Source organism: Neoarius graeffei, chromosome 6, assembly GCF_027579695.1.
Source record: "Neoarius graeffei isolate fNeoGra1 chromosome 6, fNeoGra1.pri, whole genome shotgun sequence".
Classification (NCBI taxonomy): Eukaryota; Metazoa; Chordata; class Actinopteri; order Siluriformes; family Ariidae; genus Neoarius; species Neoarius graeffei.
Genome location: NC_083574.1, coordinates 57,377,972 through 57,397,939, shown reverse-complemented (window position 1 = coordinate 57,397,939; position 19,968 = coordinate 57,377,972). Strand labels below are relative to the sequence as shown.

At 41.1% G+C, this 19,968-nt stretch overlaps 1 protein-coding gene across 1 annotated transcript in view; it reads right to left on the bottom strand.

The window, feature by feature from the left end:
- Nucleotides 1-778: 778 nt before the first annotated feature.
- Nucleotides 779-19,968, bottom strand: part of fam169b (family with sequence similarity 169 member B) — a 35,543-nt gene continuing 16,353 nt past the window's right edge. The window contains exons 2-9 of the mRNA XM_060924369.1: nt 12,604-12,689; nt 12,426-12,528; nt 12,234-12,319; nt 11,918-12,092; nt 5,504-5,686; nt 1,614-1,702; nt 875-945; nt 779-782 (exon numbers count right to left, since the gene is read on the bottom strand). Of these exons, the coding sequence (XP_060780352.1) occupies nt 779-782; nt 875-945; nt 1,614-1,702; nt 5,504-5,686; nt 11,918-12,092; nt 12,234-12,319; nt 12,426-12,528; nt 12,604-12,689 (797 nt within the window). The remainder of the gene's footprint in view (nt 783-874; nt 946-1,613; nt 1,703-5,503; nt 5,687-11,917; nt 12,093-12,233; nt 12,320-12,425; nt 12,529-12,603; nt 12,690-19,968) is intronic.

Sequence of the window (19,968 nt, the reverse complement as noted above, 5' to 3'; positions counted from 1 at the left end):
GGTGACTGGCTTTTCTTTCCTGGTGTCCTATAAGGCAAGTGGGGGAAAATTAACATAAAGTATAAAAAGAGGATTCACTCAAAAGCTAATAGTAGCTAAAAATACACACTGCATTGATCTTCATTAGAACACCAGACTTAGGGAATACTGAATACCTCAAAGGTTTTTAATTTAGTTTTTAAATTTTGTTACTTTTTTGATTTACATTCTTGGACACTGTTTAACCAGTCAATTCTGTATCACATTAAGACAGTTATGAGTTCTATTCATGCTTACAGTGAATAAGGCATTAATTTTCAAGACCTTCAAAATGTAAGTCATTTTTATGCTATGTTCTTTCAGCATCACAGATGGTTCAGTTTCATGCTGTATTGCAACTACAAATCTCTGAGACTGATGTAACAGTCACAAAGTACAGCTTGTTTGTAGGCCTGCAATATTTAGACCCATTCAGTAGAAAAAAATTTACTAGGACATCTTGGCTTTTTTACATTTCTGTGGTGTCCCAGTCTGGTCAGTTGGTCGCTTCTCTACACATTGTCTCTGGTGCCTACTTGGTTCCATGCCTGCGAGTCTTGGTATACTCATCTGGAAAAGAATGAAGACTGATTTTAGAATTTTTGAGTCTATAGCAAATGGTTAATGATGAAACTATTCTAGATTAATTGGGTTTGAATGATCAATTCCAGAGCACTTTTAAGTTTTGTTTTGTTTTTCTTGTAGTTTAGCTTGTAGTACATGATCATTTCATGTGGTGGTAGAGCAATCACAATAGAAATCACCTGACAATGTGAGAAGGCACCACATGTTCATTCACCATGGACTTTCAGTAAGCCACGATAAATTAATATAAACATGAATTTTAAAACCTCACCTTCCCTGTATTGTCTGTGAGCTGTTTGTCAGTGGCTTGTGTGATGTGTGGACTCTCATCTGAAATCGTACCTACAAAAACCATAACAATATAGCCGAGGTAAAAAAAAAAACAAAACAATAACAGCAAAACTTTGTTTAATTCACATGGGGGAAAAGAAAACTTTTAAACACAGATCTTTTTAGACATTTTAAAATAAACAGACAAAAGGCTCCTCAGCTTTTGAATTTTCCAGTGTTGATTAATTCCCTATGACAGCAGCCTTGGCAGTAATACCAGCAACAAGGCAAATCACAACTTTATATTAATACACTCACTATGATATGTTATCATTTATATAGCAATGTAAAAATGTAGAATAAAAAATATGGTGGAGCTTTCTGTAAGCAGATGTTTATTTAACATTGATGAAGACAACTCCAAGCCAATCTGCACTTTTTAATTATATGTTTATTGTTGTTTATAGTTATTAGAATGTAATAAGTAACTATAATAAAACCTAGCTCATTTTGTAGAGATTCCACAACAGTTAATGTAATTATAAATGGATTAAAAGTATGTTGTATCATTCATTAATAAAAAAAATTGTAACGATGGGCAAATTGTTGTGGTATATTAGGAATAAAAGACTCTGGGATGTGCTGTTATTGGAAAATGTTCAACTACTGAATCACACCACCACCATCAGAGCATGCTCACTGTTTGCTGGCCAGTGCTGGACTAGTATGCTCAACCACACATTGCGTCTCTGACTCCAATTCCCAGGAGGTTCCACTTCATAGAGGCGCTCCCTTTGTTCATGGTGAATTTCGAGGTACTTCTTGCATACTGCACACAAAGATTGTGATGAGGTGTTTAATTAAAGTTTCTATCCCAAAATATAGACGTATTGAAAAGCTAATTCAAGCACCTTAGGAAACTGGGTATTTACAACCCCAAATCAGAAAAGTTGGGATGATATGGAAAGTTCACATTAAACTCATTCTCCATTTTCTCCATACTGAGTACTCCGCCATTACTGCTCGGTTCACACTCCGAGAGAACTGGCGCAACTGAACTTACTTTCCTTTTCTTGTAGTTTTCTTTTCCTTTAATTGTTGGTACTGCACCCTCTTTCAATACGGGCTTATAGCCAACACTCCTCAATAGATCAGAGGTTTCATACGAGTCCTCAGTAGAATGTGCAGAGCAGAGGAGAGACCACTTCGTAGGTGCCCAATCCATGAATTTCTCGCAAAATGCATCCAAATCTTTGCAGTTTGAACATTCTTGGATCATGAATGCAACATAAATCCACCTTCTGTCATGTTGCTGCACCTGCCAGCAACACATCTACGTGGCATGGCAATAAATTAGCTCAAAATGGAGGCTCGAAGTTGCAGTTAGCTCTGTGTTTTAATATAGCCAAAATGACAATGAGACCGATAGCCTTCCTGCTGTGATGTCACAGATGTCAAGGTCATTCATTCAAGCCGCTACCTATATGAATCATTTTAATCATAAAAATTACTATATTAGATGTATTATTAATGCTTAAAACTATTCCTATGCCGTTCTTGAGGTCTCAAGGTATTTATAAACAAGAAGTTTATATTTCACACTATATGGTGCATAATATCATTAAATGATTCAAGGAATCGGGAGGAAGTTTGGATAATAAACAGCAAAGGTGCAAACCTAAACTGAACACCTGTGATTTCCAATCACTCAGATAGCACTGTATCAAGAACCGACATTCATCTACAGCTGATATAACCACATGGACTCAGGATTACTTTGGCAAACCTTTGTCAAGCACTAGAATACAGAGTTACATCCACAAATGCCAGTTAAAACTTTACTGTGCAAAAAGGAAGCATTATGTTAACTGTGTAAAAAAGTATTGTCGACTTTTCTGGGCTCAGAGGCATCTGGGATGGACCATCACAGAAAGGAAATGTGGATTGTGGTCAGACAAATGAATATTCCAGGGCTTTTTTTGGAAAAAATGGATGCTGTGTGCTCCAGACCAAAGACAAAAAGGACCATTAAGACTTTTACCAGCAACAAGTTTAAAATACAGGGTCTGTCACAACAGGGTTGTGTCAGTGCCCTTGGCACTTCTGTGATGGCAGCATTAATCCATAAAAGTACATTAACATTTTGGATTTTGGAGCAACATATGCTATCTTTGAGACAACATCTTTTCCAGGGATATTTCAAGACAATGCAAAACCACATTCTGCACACATTACAAAGGCATGTCTGTGGAAGAAGAGGGTGCCTGTCCCCTCTGTCCCCAATAGAGAATGTGTGGCAAATTTTGAAATGAAAAATATGACAACAATGACCCTGTACTGCTGTACATCTTAAGACCTGTTTGCAGGAAGAATGGGACAAAATGGACAAAATAACACCTAAAACGCCTTCATCACTTGGTGTCTTCACCTAAACAGCATTTAAGTGTTGTGAGAAGGAATGACAACATTATAAAGTGGTAAACACTTTACCAAGTGGTACGGTGGTGTAGTGGTTAGCACTGTTGCCTTACAGTGAGAAGGTTTTGGGTTCGAACCTCATGGCTGACAGGGGTCTTTCTGTGTGGAGTTGGCAGGTTCTCCCCATGTCTGTATGGGTTTCCTCTGGGTGCTTTGGTTTCCCCCACAGTCCAAAGACATGTGGTTAGATTAACTGGCTACTTTAAATTGCCTGTAGGTGTGAATGGTTGAGAGGAGAAAACCTCTATCATAATCCAGTAGAAGGCAATGGGAAATCACTACTGTAATTCTTCTCTAGAAACTTTGATGGCTGGAAGAAAAGCTGTCAGAGCGGCCACGTCACTGCAGTGATATGCCAGAGAGAGAGAGGAATGCTTTACTGTTCCAACTTTTTTGAAATGTGTTGCAAGAATTAAAATTGTAATGTGTTTATTTTGAAAAAAAAATTTAAATAAAAAATTAATGAAGTAAAACATTAAATAATATGCTGTTGTATTGTTTTGAGTGCAATATTTGCAAATCATTGTTTTCAGTTTTAATTTCACCATACTGTCCATGATTTTAGGGTTGTTGGGGTTTTTTTTTTATATTTTGTCCATCAGTATGCTGTGACGATTTACCAAAAGCTTTGTAAAAGACTAATGTCTGATAGAGGGTGGGAAATGGTTTCTGATCTTAACTAAGATACTGCAAAAATAAGAGAAAAAAGTATACACTACAAAACACAGTTAATAGCAAAAGTCCAGAATTATAAAACTAATAAGCAAGAAATAACATAGACTGTCTCCATCATCAGTAATAATATTAGGGACGGACAAATGTGTAGGTTAAAACAATCACTGTTTCAACTGTAAAATGTGAGCTATGAGACAAACTTTTATGCAAAATATCACAAAATTAACAAAAATGGTAATTTAATTTATACACAACTAATAACTGCCATTTGAATAAAAAGAAAGGTTTGATATAGGGAAAATAGAGCTCTGATATGATTTTATATTGAATAACTGCTCCAGGTGCCTTCAGTTTTGTAAAAGAAACGGCTTACTGTTAGTGCTCATATTGAGGAATTTTCTTCAGGTGCTAGAAAACAATGGCAAATGTTCGATTCCATGTTGCCGAGGGGAAAAGTATTACTTCTTGCAAATCTGACATAAAGGTGGTGTAGTGGTTAGCACTGTCACCTCACAGCAAGAAGGTCCTGGGTTTGAGCCCTGTGACCAACAGGGGCCTTTCTGTGTGGAGTTTGCATGTTGTCTGCATGGGTTTCCTCCACAGACATGCAGGTTAGGCTAATTGGTTACTCTAAATTGACCGTAGATGTGAGTGTGAATGGTTGTTTGTCTCTATGTGGGTGACTTGTCTAAGGTGTACCCCACCTCTTGCCCATAGTCCACTGGGATAGGCTCCAGCTTGCCTGTGACCCTGCACAGGATAAGTAGTAATGGATGGATGGAAATCTGGCAGAGAATAGCATGGTCATAAGTTAAATTCATAAGTACTGGACATTAGCAATTGTTTTTTTGGACTCTAGCACATTTGTATTTTGCATGCAAATATTTACAGTGCAGAATGTCAGATTTAATTCATAGCTATATATGGTGCACTGTTTTATTTCAGATTAATTGCAGTGGAATACAGGGCGAAAATAAAAACCGTTTCACTGCATATACTGTTAATGAAGGCCGGTAATCTTACCATCAAAGCGAAGCAAAAAGTTTCTAGAAGCACACAATGTCAGGATAACTTTCTTTTGACCTCAATATAGAATGTTTCATTGAACCACAGTGACAGCCATTATCTCCAAATCAAAAACAGTTGGAACAGAAAATAATAACATGGAGTATCCAGCCAGCCAAAATTTCTCTCAGGGAGCACTGACAACTCTTCCAAGAAATCACAAAAGCTTCAAGAACATCAAAAGAACCACAAGCTTCTACGGTTTCAGCTTAGGTCAGCATTCATGTCTTCACAATATGAATGAGACTGTGAAAAATATGATTCATGGGGGGAGGAACAAGGCAGAAGACACTTCTAACCAAGTAAAACACTGAAACACATCTGCACACATTTGGGATTGAAGCTTTCCTTTATATTTTGTTGACAGAGCCAACTTGTGTAAAAGTAGCATTTTATTTTTCGTCTGTCTTACCTCCATACATGCTGGGAGATATGGGGTAACTAATGCCCAGCACCCTCTCTGTCGACATGGACTTGCAAAAATCCTGGAGCATCTGCATGGCTAGGCCGTTCCTCCTCCAGTGGCTGCGCACAAACACAGTGTCCAGCACAGGGAGAAGGTAACACTGACCAGTACATCCATTGCACAGGCTTCCTTCAAGAACAAGAAAACCAGTTACTAAAGTATACAATGGTACTGTTCAACTAAACTATGGAGGGATAATAACACATCTTGTATTGGATGGTTAAACAAGGTGAACTAAATCAAACTGAATACTGTGTTAACAAGGTTTATACCATCCTTCCTTCCATCCATTATCTGTAGCCACTTATCCTGTGCAGGGTCGCGAGCAAGCTGGAGCCTATCCCAGCTGACTATAGAGGGCTACCGCATGACGTCACCGCGCCGCGAGATTTTGTTAGGCACCATATTGGAAGACCAAGTACATGCACACAATATAAAACAAAGTACGAGCGAGAGTAAAGTGACACGATGGATGATAATTCGGGTTATGTGAGTACATTACCAGCTGCAGAAAGGGCACGGTATGTGGAGAAACTGGCTGTGATTGATGGGTTTGACCCATATGATAAGACTTGGGGCAAGGGAGAATGGAAACATAAGGAGGACCTGACACCAATTCTGCCATCTGTTTGCTACGCAGACATTGTAAACTATTTGTTGTTTACACCCAGTGCCTACACTGCTGATGACTTGAAAGCCTACAAAGGGCTACAGGCTTACAATTATGTTGTTAGTGGCTTGGTTCGTGATATTACAGCTGTTATTAAGAATAACCTACACATAGTTATGGCCAAGGTAATCTTGTTGATATTTATCTTTTAATAATATATCTTTTCAGTTGAAAAATTAATACTTTTTGTTACTATTAAGGTATCCATAATTTAGGTTAATTTATCCAAATTATACATATGTATTTATGATATATGCCTACACAACAACTATGCTTTATTTATATAATAGGAGGGAGAGCAAGCCCCAAACCATCCTAAATTATTATTATTATTATTATTATTATTATTATTATTAAATTGTAGAAGTCTGGGAGGCTTGCTCCTCATACAGTTATCAACTTGAGGCCAATTTAGCAAGTTTTAAATCTGAATTTCTTGCGTTTGCTTACCTCAAAGTGTCCGCAGATCATGCACAGCCTTATCCATTATATCCACAGTTTTTTGCCAAGTCTCACACAGGTTTCTTTCAAGTCTACTGTTGGGCCAATAAATCATAAATAAAACAGCTCAGATTTGTTTGTTTAAGTCGTTTGCCACTCCACTTTATTCTCGTGGGTTCACATACCGCTGCCGTTATTTCCCCCTAATCACGAGTTTGTTGGTCTTCCAAAATGGCGCAGGGTCTGTTTACTTCTGGTTTCGGGTGACGTCAGTGAAATCCCTCTATAGACCCCTTTCACATGACGTCACTGCGCCACGAGATTTTGTTAGGCACCATATTGGAAGACCAAGTACATGCACTCACAATATAAAACAAAGTACGAGCGAGAGTAAAGTGACACGATGGATGATAATTCGGGTTATGTGAGTACATTACCAGCTGCAGAAAGGGCACGGTATGTGGAGAAACTGGCTGTGATTGATGGGTTTGACCCATATGATAAGACTCGGGGCAAGGGAGAATGGAAACATAAGGAGGACCGGACACCAATTCTGCCATCTGTTTGCTACCCAGACATTGTAAACTATTTGTTGTTTACACCCAGTGCCTACACTCAGTGTTCGAACTATGCCGATATTTTCGGGGGGTCCCTTTTTTTCCCTTGGGGGGGGGGCAGGGCACTTGCGCTTGTCTCGGAGCGTGGATCTCCAAACACATGAGAAGCCTTGCGCTTGTCTCGGAGCGCGGATCTCCAAACACATGAGAAGCCTATCTTACGCACATATCACGCGGACTCCACACCTCCACACACGCATCGCGTCTGAAGTCATAACTCATCAGGGGAAATCGTGTCTGCATTGGCATGTTCAAAAAACAACCTCGCGTCAACAATGATACCACACGCAAGAAAAAAAAAAAACAGTCAGGCTACTCAACAACCAACCTAGCAGCAGCGAGCAAGCCCCAAACCATCCTAAATTATTATTATTATTAAATTGTAGAAGTGTGGGAGGCTTGCTCCTCATACAGTTATCAACTTGGGGCCAATTTAGCATGTTTTAAATCTGAATTTCTTGCGTTTGCTTACCTCAAAGTGTCCGCAGATCATGCACAGACTTATCCATTATATCCACAGTTTTTTGCCAAGTCTCACACAGGTTTCTTTCAAGTCTACTGTTGGGCCAATAAATCATAAATAAAACAGCTCAGATTTGTTTGTTTAAGTCGTTTGCCACTCCACTTTATTCTCGTGGGTTCACATACCGCTGCTGTTATTTCCCCCTAATCACGAGTTTGTTGGTCTTCCAAAATGGCACAGGGTCTGTTTACTTCCGGTTTCGGGTGACGTCAGTGAAAGGGGTCTATTGAGGTATTTCACTCACGTGACCAAGTCATGTGAGGCTGCCATTGTGGACGGCACGGCTCGAATCAGTTTGAATGCGAGGAAGGCGACAAACGAAAAACATAAAAGAAAAAGGAGCGAGATGCAGAAAACACCTTCACTATCCAGCGACGTAGGGCATTTACAGGGCGAGCAGAGGGAGAGGTATTTGCAAAAATTGAGGTTAGCAGGCTTAGAGAACGACGTTTACCTGCTTCCACCAGGATTGTTCACTGACGTACGGAAGTACACGAAGCCCTCGTCTTTACCTGACTTCGGCCCACATGATCTGTATACCTATGTCGTTAAAAACCCATCGCCATACACAGGTATTGATCTGAAAGCGTATAAGAGTTTGGATACCTACAGATATTTTGTGTCAGGCTGGGTAACATGCCTACATCAGCGGGTCGTCCCTGGAGCCGGTGGTCGCCATCTTATTACAGCTAAGGTTTGTTCACATTTTCATTTACTTTCGGTCCTCAGGATAAACAAAATGTTATTAAATGTCATTGAAATAACTTCTTAGTCTGTTGAGACATGGCCCGTTATAAATTTGCTGTTACCAGGCAATGATGAAGAACTGTATTATTAGGGTCGGTGTAGTTGTAGCAGTGTATTAGCAACTAGCTCTTAGCACTAGCTAATGTCAACAACATCATAGCTAGTATGTTACTGTAGCAATGTTTACGTTCAGTCATTTGGATGACTGTTAAAACCTTTCAGTCTCAAGTTTTTCCTTTACTGGATTTACTAGTTTACTGAGCTAGCGCGCTCAGGCAAGCTGGGAGCTAGCGCGCGCGCTAGCCTGCCGGCCGGCCGGCGCACGCACTAGCTCAGTAAACTAGTAAATCCAGTAAAGGAAAAACTTGAGACTGAAAGGTTTTAACAGTCATCCAAATGACTGAACGTAAACATTGCTACAGTAACATACCAGCTACTGTTGTTGACATTAGCTAGCTTGACATTCAAAATGGCGGACACCGGGGCGTCACGTGACCCTGTGACATCAGGTGAAATACCTCAATAGGGAAGAGGCAGGGTACACCCTGGACAAGTCACCAGATCATCACAGGGCTGACACATATGCCGCTTTTCCACTACAAACGCGGCTGAGTCGGGCTGAGCCGTGCCGTGCTGAGTCGAGCTGAGTGGGGCTGTTGGAGTTGCATTTCGACTACAACCGCGCTGAACCGTGCTGGCTGGAAGTGGGTGGACACATTGGGTGGAGTTAGCGAAAGTGGGTGGACGTCACATGATGTCGTTAAGCAGTGCAAACAGTGACATCAGTGAGCTTTTAAGCAGTAGTCTCACGACCCGAATAGTAAACAATAAACATGGAGGACATGGAGTCGTTAGTGTTGCTGGTCTTGGTTCTGTGGCTTGTTGTCACCGACAATGCCAACAGATACTGGCAAGAGCGTATAGATGAGGCGAGGCGCATAAGGCTTCATAATTCTCATAATTCTCCTTCTTCCGGGTTTACGGTGTTTACAGATCCCAGCGTGCTCGCGGGGCGTGTGTGGGCATGTGAGGACACTCCTCCTCACCAATCAGTGCACAGGGCAGTGTCTGCTCACGCCCCTAGCCTCACTCAGCACGGTTTGGCTCGCTTCAGCCCTACTCCAAAACGGTGCGAGTTTTAGGGGCTAAGCAGGGCTGAAGCGAGCTGAGTCGTGCTGTTTTTTGGTAGTCGAAACGCGAGCCGTGTCGGGCTGAAGTGAGCTGAAGCGAGCTGAAGTGAGCTGAAAAAGGGTAGTGGAAAAGGGCCAGTAGACAACCATTCACACCTATGGTCAATTTAGAGCCACCAATTAGCCTAATCTGCATGTCTTTAGACTGTGGGGGAAACCGGAGCACCTGGAGGAAACCCACGCAGACACGGGGAGAACATGCAAACTCCACAGAGAAAGGCCCCTGTCAACCACTGGGCTTGAACCCAGAACCTTCTTGCTGTGAGGCAACAGTGCTAACCACTACACCACCGTGCCTCCCAGGTTGATACCACAGTGTGTTAAAGTATTAAATCAGAAATGTTAATTATATATGTATAACAGCATGGCTCTGACACTAGATCTGACTGTAATGGCCCTTTTCCACTACCCTTTTTCAGCTCACTTCAGCTCGCTTCAGCTCACTTCAGCCCGACACGGCTCGCGTTTCGACTACCAAAAACCAGCACGACTCAGCTCGCTTCAGCCCTGCTTAGCCCCTAAAACTCGCACCGTTTTGGAGTGGGGCTGAAGCGAGCCAAAGCGAGCTGAGTGAGGTTGGGGGCGTGAGCAGACACTCCCCTGTGCACTGATTGGTGAGGAGGAGTGTCCTCACATGCCCACACACGCCCCGCGAGCACGCTGGGATCTGTAAACACTGCAAACCCGGAAGGAGAAGAATTACGAATTACGAGAATTTCTGAAGCCTTATGCGCCTCGCCTCATCTATACGCTCTTGCCAGTATCTGTTGGCGTTGTCGGTGACAACAAGCCACAGCACCAAGACCAGCAACACTAACGACTCCATGTCCTCCATGTTTATTATTTACTATCCGGGTCGTGAGACTACCGCTTAAAAGCTCACTGATGTCACTGTTTGCGCTGCTTAACGACATCACCTGACGTCCACCCACTTTCGCTAACTCCACCCAATGTGTCCACCCACTTCCAGCCAGCACGGTTCAGCGCGGTTGTAGTCGAAATGCAACTCCAACAGCCCCGCTCAGCCCGACTCAGCACGGCACGGCTCAGCCCGACTCAGCCGCGTTTGTAGTGGAAAAGCGGCATAACATAAATCACAGGCTTATATTATGTGGTTGTTCAAATATGTTATCTTTTCGGGAGTAACAGCTTAGGGACTTCTCTGGTGTATAATCCACATAATCTAAGGCTAATAATAAACTGATTTTTTAAAGTGTTGTTATTTAAATAACAGGAAAATATACAGTATAACCACTAAATATGGCTAAGCTCTCTGTTAGGAAATATTGATGTAATATTTACAAAGGGACCGGTAAATTTACCGGTCGATCTACGTTCCGACTCTCACCTATGGTCATGAGCTTTGGGTAATGACAGAAAGAACAAGATCGCGGATACAAGCGGCTGAAATGAGTTTCCTTCGCAGGGTGGCTGGGCGCTCCCTTAGAGATAGGGTGAGAAGCACAGTCACTCGGGAGGAGCTCGGAGTAGAGCCGCTGCTCCTCCACATCGAGAGGAACCAGCTGAGGTGGCTCGGGCATCTTTTTCGGATGCCTCCTGGACGCCTCCCTGGGGAGGTGTTCCAGGCATGTCCCCCCGGGAGGAGGCCCCGGGGAAGACCCAGGACACGCTGGAGGGACTATGTCTCTCGGCTGGCCTGGGAACGCCTCGGTGTTCTTCCCGAGGAGCTGGCCGAGGTGTCTGGGGAAAGGGAAGTTTGGGCTTCCATGCTTAGACTGCTGCCTCCGCGACCCGGTCCCGGATAAGCGGAAGAAGACGAGACGAGACGAGATTTACAAAGGGAGTCTCCAATGTCAGAGCTTTGTATCATTCAGTAAGTTATCTGTCACGGGTCTTCAGGTCAATGCTTTGAGTGCTTTCCAGTTGCTGGGAACACAGCAAGCTTTTTTGTGTTATTAACATCAAGAGAGAAAAAAACAAGAGGCTAGTGAGCAAATGACTGTTATAGCTGCTGTAATATCAGGGATAACAGGAACTAACTTGTTTTCACTTATATCAGAAATGAACCACAGGTCAGAATAATGGAAACTGAAAGATAGTGCCGTATCAGGGCTGAAATAAGGACGTATCAGGGTTGTACACCTTTATTGTACATCTGTCTAAAGTAATAAACATTTAGAATAGTGTTTACATAAGATGTGACAGTCAGACCTTTCTTTTTAACAGTGTAAAAGCCAACTGCTTCTCCATCTTGCCAGAAGATTTTGCCATATTCTGACACAGGATGAGGTGAGAAATACACGTGTTCACCCATAGGCCTTTCCAACATTCCAAACACAATCTGATTTAGGAGGAACAGTATAACTCTCTCCATCACTGACTCCACCTGCAGTGATAAAGGTAATAATCTCCATAAAATGTCTGACGTTAAGATCTTTATTTTCATGAGTCACACTGGAAAAAAAATCTGAATCATACACATAGGCAGATCCTCCTTCAGTTTAGATAAATCTTGTGACCAACTTACAAACACAAGTCCATTTCTGGATTTGCTGGATGTCTTCAAAACATCACTGATGGGCCACCATTTGTGAAGCATGTATATGGCAACCACTGAAAAAGTATGTTACATTACCTTAAAACAGACAAAAATTGATTGAATGATTGATTGATTGATTGATTGATTACAAAAGAAAGAAAGAAAGTTAAGTTTGCTCACCTTGGGTTTCATCTTCTGGTAAATGGAGAGCAAGAAGGGAATGAGGTGGCTCATTCTCTCCAAACAGCCTGAGCTGGCCTATATTGTCATGAGTTACTTTTACCTGTAATCAACTGTTAAAACTTAACAAACAAACAATTTTTATTATCTCTGTGCCTGTGCAGTCATGAGCACTGACCTCTGCTCCATTGGGAAGGCGAAACAGCTTTGCATCTGACTCAGAACTTGACAGGTATTCAGAGTCGGGGCACAATGCAGCATAACCTTGACAAGGAAGGTCCACTGGGTAGGAATTCACTAGAGCAATTAGGTTTTGAAATGTTTATGCAAAGTAAGTCAGTACAATACATACGATGGCATACAATATAAAAAGTGAACAAGATGCTGTAAAAACCTTGAAATGCGTTACCAAAATAAATAAATAAATAAATAAATAAATAAAACAGAGTAGCTTCTTCTAACCACATTTTCCCTAATTTTTACTCTTTTACTCATTGCCATTTCCCACCCACTAGATAGTTCTCCCTATCACACAACAGCTTCCAACCAGGAAGGAAAAGAACCAGCATGTGCTGCTAATCCTCCCATCCTGAGAGCAAGACCAATTATCACGGCATGGTGGTGCAGTGGTTAGCACTGTCACCTCACAACAAAAAGATTCTGAGTTTGAACCTCATGGCTGTCAAGGGCCTTTCTGTGTGGAGTTTGCATGTTCTCCCTGTGTCTGCATGGGTTTCCTCCCACTTCAAAGACATGCAGATAAGGTAAAATTGTTGTACATCATTCTGGATAAGAGCATCTGCTAAATGCCTGCAATGTAATTATGCTCTCATGAGCCACGTATAGCTGTAGCATCTTCAGGATTTAAACTTGCAATCTCTCACTGATGGCAGACAAGTTTTTAAGGAACCAAGTTGTCAGTCCATTTGAGCAATCCTCTTAACAGTTCGATTCAGCCAAGAGTTCTAGCCATTTCCCCAACTAAAGTATTGAATACTTGAGTTTGAGTAAAACAGTATAAATATAGTGTATCTCTTGGTCTAGTCCAGTATATACAACCACAATCATGGGGAAGACTGCTGACTTGACAGTTGTCCAGAAGATGATTATCAACACCCTCCACAAGGAGGGTTAGCTGAGGTCATTGCTGAAAAGGCTGGCTGGAAATGGTGCACAAGCAACAGGGATGACTGCAGCCTTGAGAGGGTTGTCAAGAAAAGTCTATTTAAGAACTTGGGAGAGCTTCACAAAGAGTGGACTGAAGCTGGTGTCAGTGCATCAAGAGCCAGCACACACAGATGTCTTCAGGAAAGGGGCTACAACTGTCGCATTCTTAAGATCAAGCCACTCCTGAACCAGAGACAACGTCAAAAGTGTCTTACCTGGGCTAAGGAGAGAAAGAACTGGACTGTTGCTCAGTGGTCCAAAGTCCTCTTTTCAGAGGAAAGTAAATTTTGCATTTCCTTTGGAAATCAAGGTCCTAGAGCCTGGCGAAAGAGTGTAGAGGCATCGAATCCAAGGTGTTTGAAGTCCAGTGTGAAGTGTCCGCAGTCTGTGATGATTTGGGGTGCCATGTCATCTGCTGGTGTTGGTCTGCTGTGTTTTATCAAGTCCAAAGTCAATGCAGCCATCTACCAGGAGCACTGTAAAATATAATAAGTTGACTTTACTTAAAAAAAATATGCAAAGTCGTTGCCTCAAAAAAAGTCATTTATGTTGATTTAGATAAATTAGATTGGGTTAACTTATTTTTTGTGAGTTTGCAGTACTCAATTTAACTTAGATTAGTTTGATTACATTAACTTATTTATTTTGAGTTTGCAGTACTCACATAAACTTATATTAATTTGATTACATTAACTTATTTATTGTGAGTTTGCAGTACTCATCTTATATAATTTTGATTACATTAACTTATTTATTTTAAGTTTACAGTACAAGTTAATGTAATCAAAATTATATAAGATGAGTACTGCAAACTCACAATAAATAAGTTAATGTAATCAAATTAATATAAGTTTATGTGAGTACTGCAAACTCAAAATAAATAAGTTAATGTAATCAAACTAATCTAAGTTAAATTGAGTACTGCAAACTCACAAAAAATAAGTTAACCCAATCTAATTTATCTAAATCAACATAAATGACTTTTTTTGAGGCAACGACTTTGCATATTTTTTTTAAGTAAAGTCAACTTATTATATTTTACAGTGAGATTTTAAAGCACTTCATGCTTCCATCTGCTGACAAGCTTGATGAAGATGCTGATTTCCTTTTCCAGCAGGACTTTGCACCTGCCCACAGTACCAAAACTACTACCAAATGGTTTCCTGACCATGATATTACTGTGCTTGATTGGCCAACCAACTCACCTGACCTGAACCCCATACAGAATCTATGGGGTATTGTCAAGAGGAAGATGAGAAACACCCGACCCAAAAATACAGATGAGATGAAGGCCGCTATCAAAGCAACGTGGGCTTCAATAACATCTCAGCAATGCCACAGGCTGATCACCTCCATGCCACAATGCATTGATGCAGTAATTTGTGGCAAAGGAGCCCCAACCAAGTACTGAGTGTATAAATGAGCACTTTTCATAAGTTGGACATTTCTGTATTGTAAATCCTTTTTGGACTGATCTTAGGAAATATTCTCATCATTTGAGACTGCATTTCTGATTTTCATGAGCTATAACACACACTCACCGGTCACTTTAATAGGAACTTGTTCTTGATTATAAGATTCGATTTTTTTCTATGCCATAATATTAATATTCTGTTCATGTTGATTTTGTGCTCTTGCAAATATTTTGCTCATACGCTCATCAAGAGCTCTGCTTTTAGGGAGTGACTAAATATCTATATTGAAGAATGGCACAAAAAAGCACCCACTCCCTGGCACCAACATCCATGCCATGGTAAAAGTCAGTGGGATCAGATTTTCCGCATTCTGGTGTTTGATATGAACATTAACTGACATGCTGAACCTATATCTGCATGACAATGCACTGTGCCTATTAAAGTAGGCAGTGAGTATATTGTATTCATTCATGCGTGGTCAGCGCTGTGGAGCTGAAGCCAATTCCAGTAACCCTGGGCACAAGGCAGGAGAATTCACTCCAAGAGAGACACGTTTCCATTGCCTGGTATCATGCACATTCACACATTTTCACACACTTATTCACACCTATGGACAAGTTAGTGCAGTTAATTCACCTATTTACATGTTTTTGGGGAGTGGAAGGAAAACGGATAACTGGGGCTTGTTGAAATTTTAGTTATAGAAACAGCAATGGCTGAATAGCATCAATGCATTTTGAATGTATTCAAAAACTTCCTTCTATTGCATTACCTGTCAGTGGCGTGCACAGACATTTTGGGGGGCAAGTGCTCTGGGGGGAAAAAAGGGCACTTTTTTGCACATGTGGAACACCTTATTATAAAAGTCTGAGATTTAACCCTCCTCTTGTGTTCATAATCATATCAAAGTTTTGGGTATTTTTCTGAAGTTCCATCTTTAAAAAGTCTGATAAAGTCTGATCTTCCCGTCACTGACTTGAGTCTCAAGACTGTGTTTATTCACAGATTTCCGTGAGATCATCTTAAAATTTGTAACGAAATATACACATTCAATGGGCTCAACGGAGCTCTCTTTTATTTGCATAACGGCGTGCATACTAGCATAACGTGATATTCTTAATCATGTTATAAAAACAGGTTGGAATTGATGGAGAGTGGAGTTGCCTCAATGGTTTAGGCTACATTTAAAATGTTGTTCAGTTTGTTTCTCCATATGGAAAGGGAGCAAATAAGCTGACAAAGGCTGCCATGTGCAGTTGTTTCTGTATGCAACGGGCTACTTCACGACAAAATAATTACAGCTTGGGCTTAGAGGGCAAACAATACATTTTCACTCGATTCATGTGTTACCTGGCTGGTGGGGCAGGGGAAGAGCTGACTGACTGCCCGATGTGTTGTCTGCGCTATGACAAGGCCGTGGCTTCCAGGACGCTATGCTGCTGCAACCTCACATTGAATGCACTGCACGCTTGTTCACGTGACAGAGCAAGAGAGACAGAGGTCCGGTGTGTGTGCGGAGGGGACACACATCGGGACATTATTTTCACACACGCTTTTAATGCCGCTGCTTTTCTAAAAGATCATGTCGACATTGGCCTCAGTAAACTGTAAAAAAAAAATTCAAAAGGGCACTTTTTTGGACAGAGGGCAGAGGGGCAGGTGCTTGAGCACCACCTAGTGTCTATCTGTGCACGCCACTGTTACCTGTTCAGTTTATTGCTGAGTGAGATTGTGGTAGCAGTTCTATCTACTCAAATTTGGTATTGTATGCAGCAGCTGACTCTTGTGCTGTTTGAGTCAGTTAGGAGCACATAATCTATTATCTATTTAGTACAAAGGTCAGGCAATTGGACAGCTACTGGGATTTCACCATAATTATCTTCGGCAATATAAGTACACTACCGTTCAAAAGTTTGGGGTCACCCAGACAATTTTGTGTTTTCCATGAAAAGTCACACTTTTATTTACCACCATAAGTTGTAACATGAATAGAAAATATAGTCAAGACATTTTTCGGGCCATTTTGAGCATTTAATCGACCCCACAAATGTGATGCTCCAGAAACTCAATCTGCTCAAAGGAAGGTCAGTTTTATAGCTTCTCTAAAGAGCTCAACTGTTTTCAGCTGTGCTAACATGATTGTACAAGGGTTTTCTAATCATCCATTAGCCTTCTGAGGCAATGAGCAAACACATTGTACCATTAGAACACTGGAGTGAGAGTTGCTGGAAATGGGCCTCTATACACCTATGGAGATATTGCACCAAAAACCAGACATTTGCAGCTAGAATAGTCATTTACCACATTAGCAATGTATAGAGTGTATTTCTGATTAGTTTAAAGTGATCTTCATTGAAAAGAACAGTGCTTTTCTTTCAAACATAAGGACATTTCAAAGTGACCCCAAACTTTTGAACGGTAGTGTACTTGTACCTATATAATAAAGTGGCTGGTGTGTGTGTGTGTGTGTGTGTGTGTGTGTGTGTGTGTGTGTGTGTGTACATATATATAAAACAGTCAAAAGTTTGGACATACCTTTAATATTCTACAACCCCGATTCCAAAAAAGTTGGGACAAAGTACAAATTATAAATAAAATGGAATGTAATGATGTGGAAGTTTCAAAATTCCATATTTTATTCAGAATAGAACATAGATGACATATCAAATGTTTAAACTGAGAAAATGTATCATTTAAAGAGAAAAATTAGGTGATTTTAAATTTCATGACAACAACACATCTCAAAAAAGTTGGGACAAGGCCATGTTTATCACTGTGAGACATCCCCTTTTCTCTTTACAACAGTCTGTAAACGTCTGGGGACTGAGGAGACAAGTTGCTCAAGTTTAGGGATAGGAATGTTAACCCATTCTTGTCTAATGTAGGATTCTAGTTGCTCAACTGTCTTAGGTCTTTTTTGTCGTATCTTCCGTTTTATGATGTGCCAAATGTTTTCTATGGGTGAAAGATCTGGACTGCAGGCTGGCCAGTTCAGTACCCGGACCCTTCTTCTACGCAGCCATGATGCTGTAATTGATGCAGTATGTCCTGGGTGCCCACTATGTCGATCGCGATCGACCGGTCGATCTCGAAGGCAGGGATGGTAGATCTCATGATTGATATGTAAATATTAATATATTTGTTATGAAATTTTAAAAAAAAAACAACGTCGTGGTCATTTTTACATGTAAACAAATTTGCTTTTTCCCTGAAGCAAAATGTCAGCCAAGCGCTGCATCAAAAAAATTGTTACATTAGGTTACCATGACAACCAGCAAAATGAAACTGCTGGTTTCAAAGATGCAGCGCCGTGATTTAGGAAACTTCCGAAACCTCGCCTCGGAGCTGGAGATGCAAGGGAGGGCGTTTGCGCAACTTAACAGTGCGCGCCACTGAGCAGATTGAAATTCTCCAGTCAGAGTTTGAGAAGCGATTTCAAGACTTTGCTTTGCTCGAGCCACTAGCTACATTCATGTGCCACCCATTCGGGGAAGATACTGAGGTGGATTCCCTCGCCTCAAAAGTTGCGGCACTGTTTCAGCTGAACACGTCTGCCGTGGAAGACGAGATGCTGATGCTGCAGTCTGACATCGAGTTGAAGTCCAGGGCGCATGGGCCGTTTTGGAATTTACTCACGGAGGCGAAGTACCCGAACATGCGGCAATGTGCCACCTCCTTAACCGCATTGTTCGGCTCCACTTATTTGTGCGAGTCGGCCTTTTCGCATATGAAGATCATTAAGTCCAAATACTGCTCCAGTATGTCCGACGATCATCTCGAGGCCTGCTTGAGGCTCGCTACCAGCAGCTACTGTCCAGACTATGCAGCCCTCTCTGACTCCCTCCAGTGCCGATCATCATCAGATTAAGATCTGATTTAGGGCCTACATCAGTATCTATGCTATGTATTAAAGTTGTGCTGTTGCTAAGTTCCACGGTAAAAAAAAAAAAGAAAAGAAAGAAGGAAAAAAATATAAAAGAAGGAAAATTTTTTTTATATAAAATTGTTGTAAATGTCAAATCTCTGTCTAGCAGGCTATACAAAAGTCAGTTGATGTGAACAAAAATGTTTTGGGGTTTACAATGCCTGTCTGGATGCATTTAACTTTTTTTTCTAAACATAGCCCTTTTTTTTTTTTTTACAGTGGGCTTGTTTCATGTTTACATATTAGTAGTTTGCGGTTTATAAAAGTTAACAGTGATTTGAACAAAAATACGTTTAGGAGTACAAAGCTTATGCATTTAACATAATTTGAATGTAAATTTCAGTCACCTTTTTGTATGCATGTTTGCATATTATTAAACAAATTGCATATGAATGTTTATAAATCAAAACAAGTGTCATTGTTATTATTATTATTAGTAGTAGTAGTAGTAGTAGGCCTAGTAGTAGCAGTACTAGTAGTCATAGTAGGCCTAGTAGTGGTAACAACCTAGTCCGAGTAGATCATATTAACATGGTCATTTTAAAAGTAGCTCGCGAATCAAAATATTGTGGGCACCCCTGCAGTATGTGGTTTGGCATTGTCATGTTGGAAAATGCAAGGTCTTCCCTGAAAGAGACGTCGTCTGGATGGGAGCATATGTTGCTCTAGAACCTGGATATACCTTTCAGCATTGATGGTGTCTTTCCAGATGTGTAAGCTGCCCATGCCACACGCACTAACGCAACCCCATACCATCAGAGATGCAGGCTTCTGAACTGAGCGCTGATAACAACTTGGGTCGTCCTTCTCCTCTTTAGTCCGAATGACACGGCGTCCCTGATTTCCATAAAGAACTTCAAATTTTGATTCGTCTGACCATAGAACAGTTTTCCACTTTGCCACAGTCCATTTTAAATGAGCCTTGGCCCAGAGAAGACGTCTGCGCTTCTGGATCATATTTCGATACGGCTTCTTCTTTGAACTATAGAGTTTTAGCTGGCAACGGCGGATGGCACGGTGAATTGTGTTCACAGAT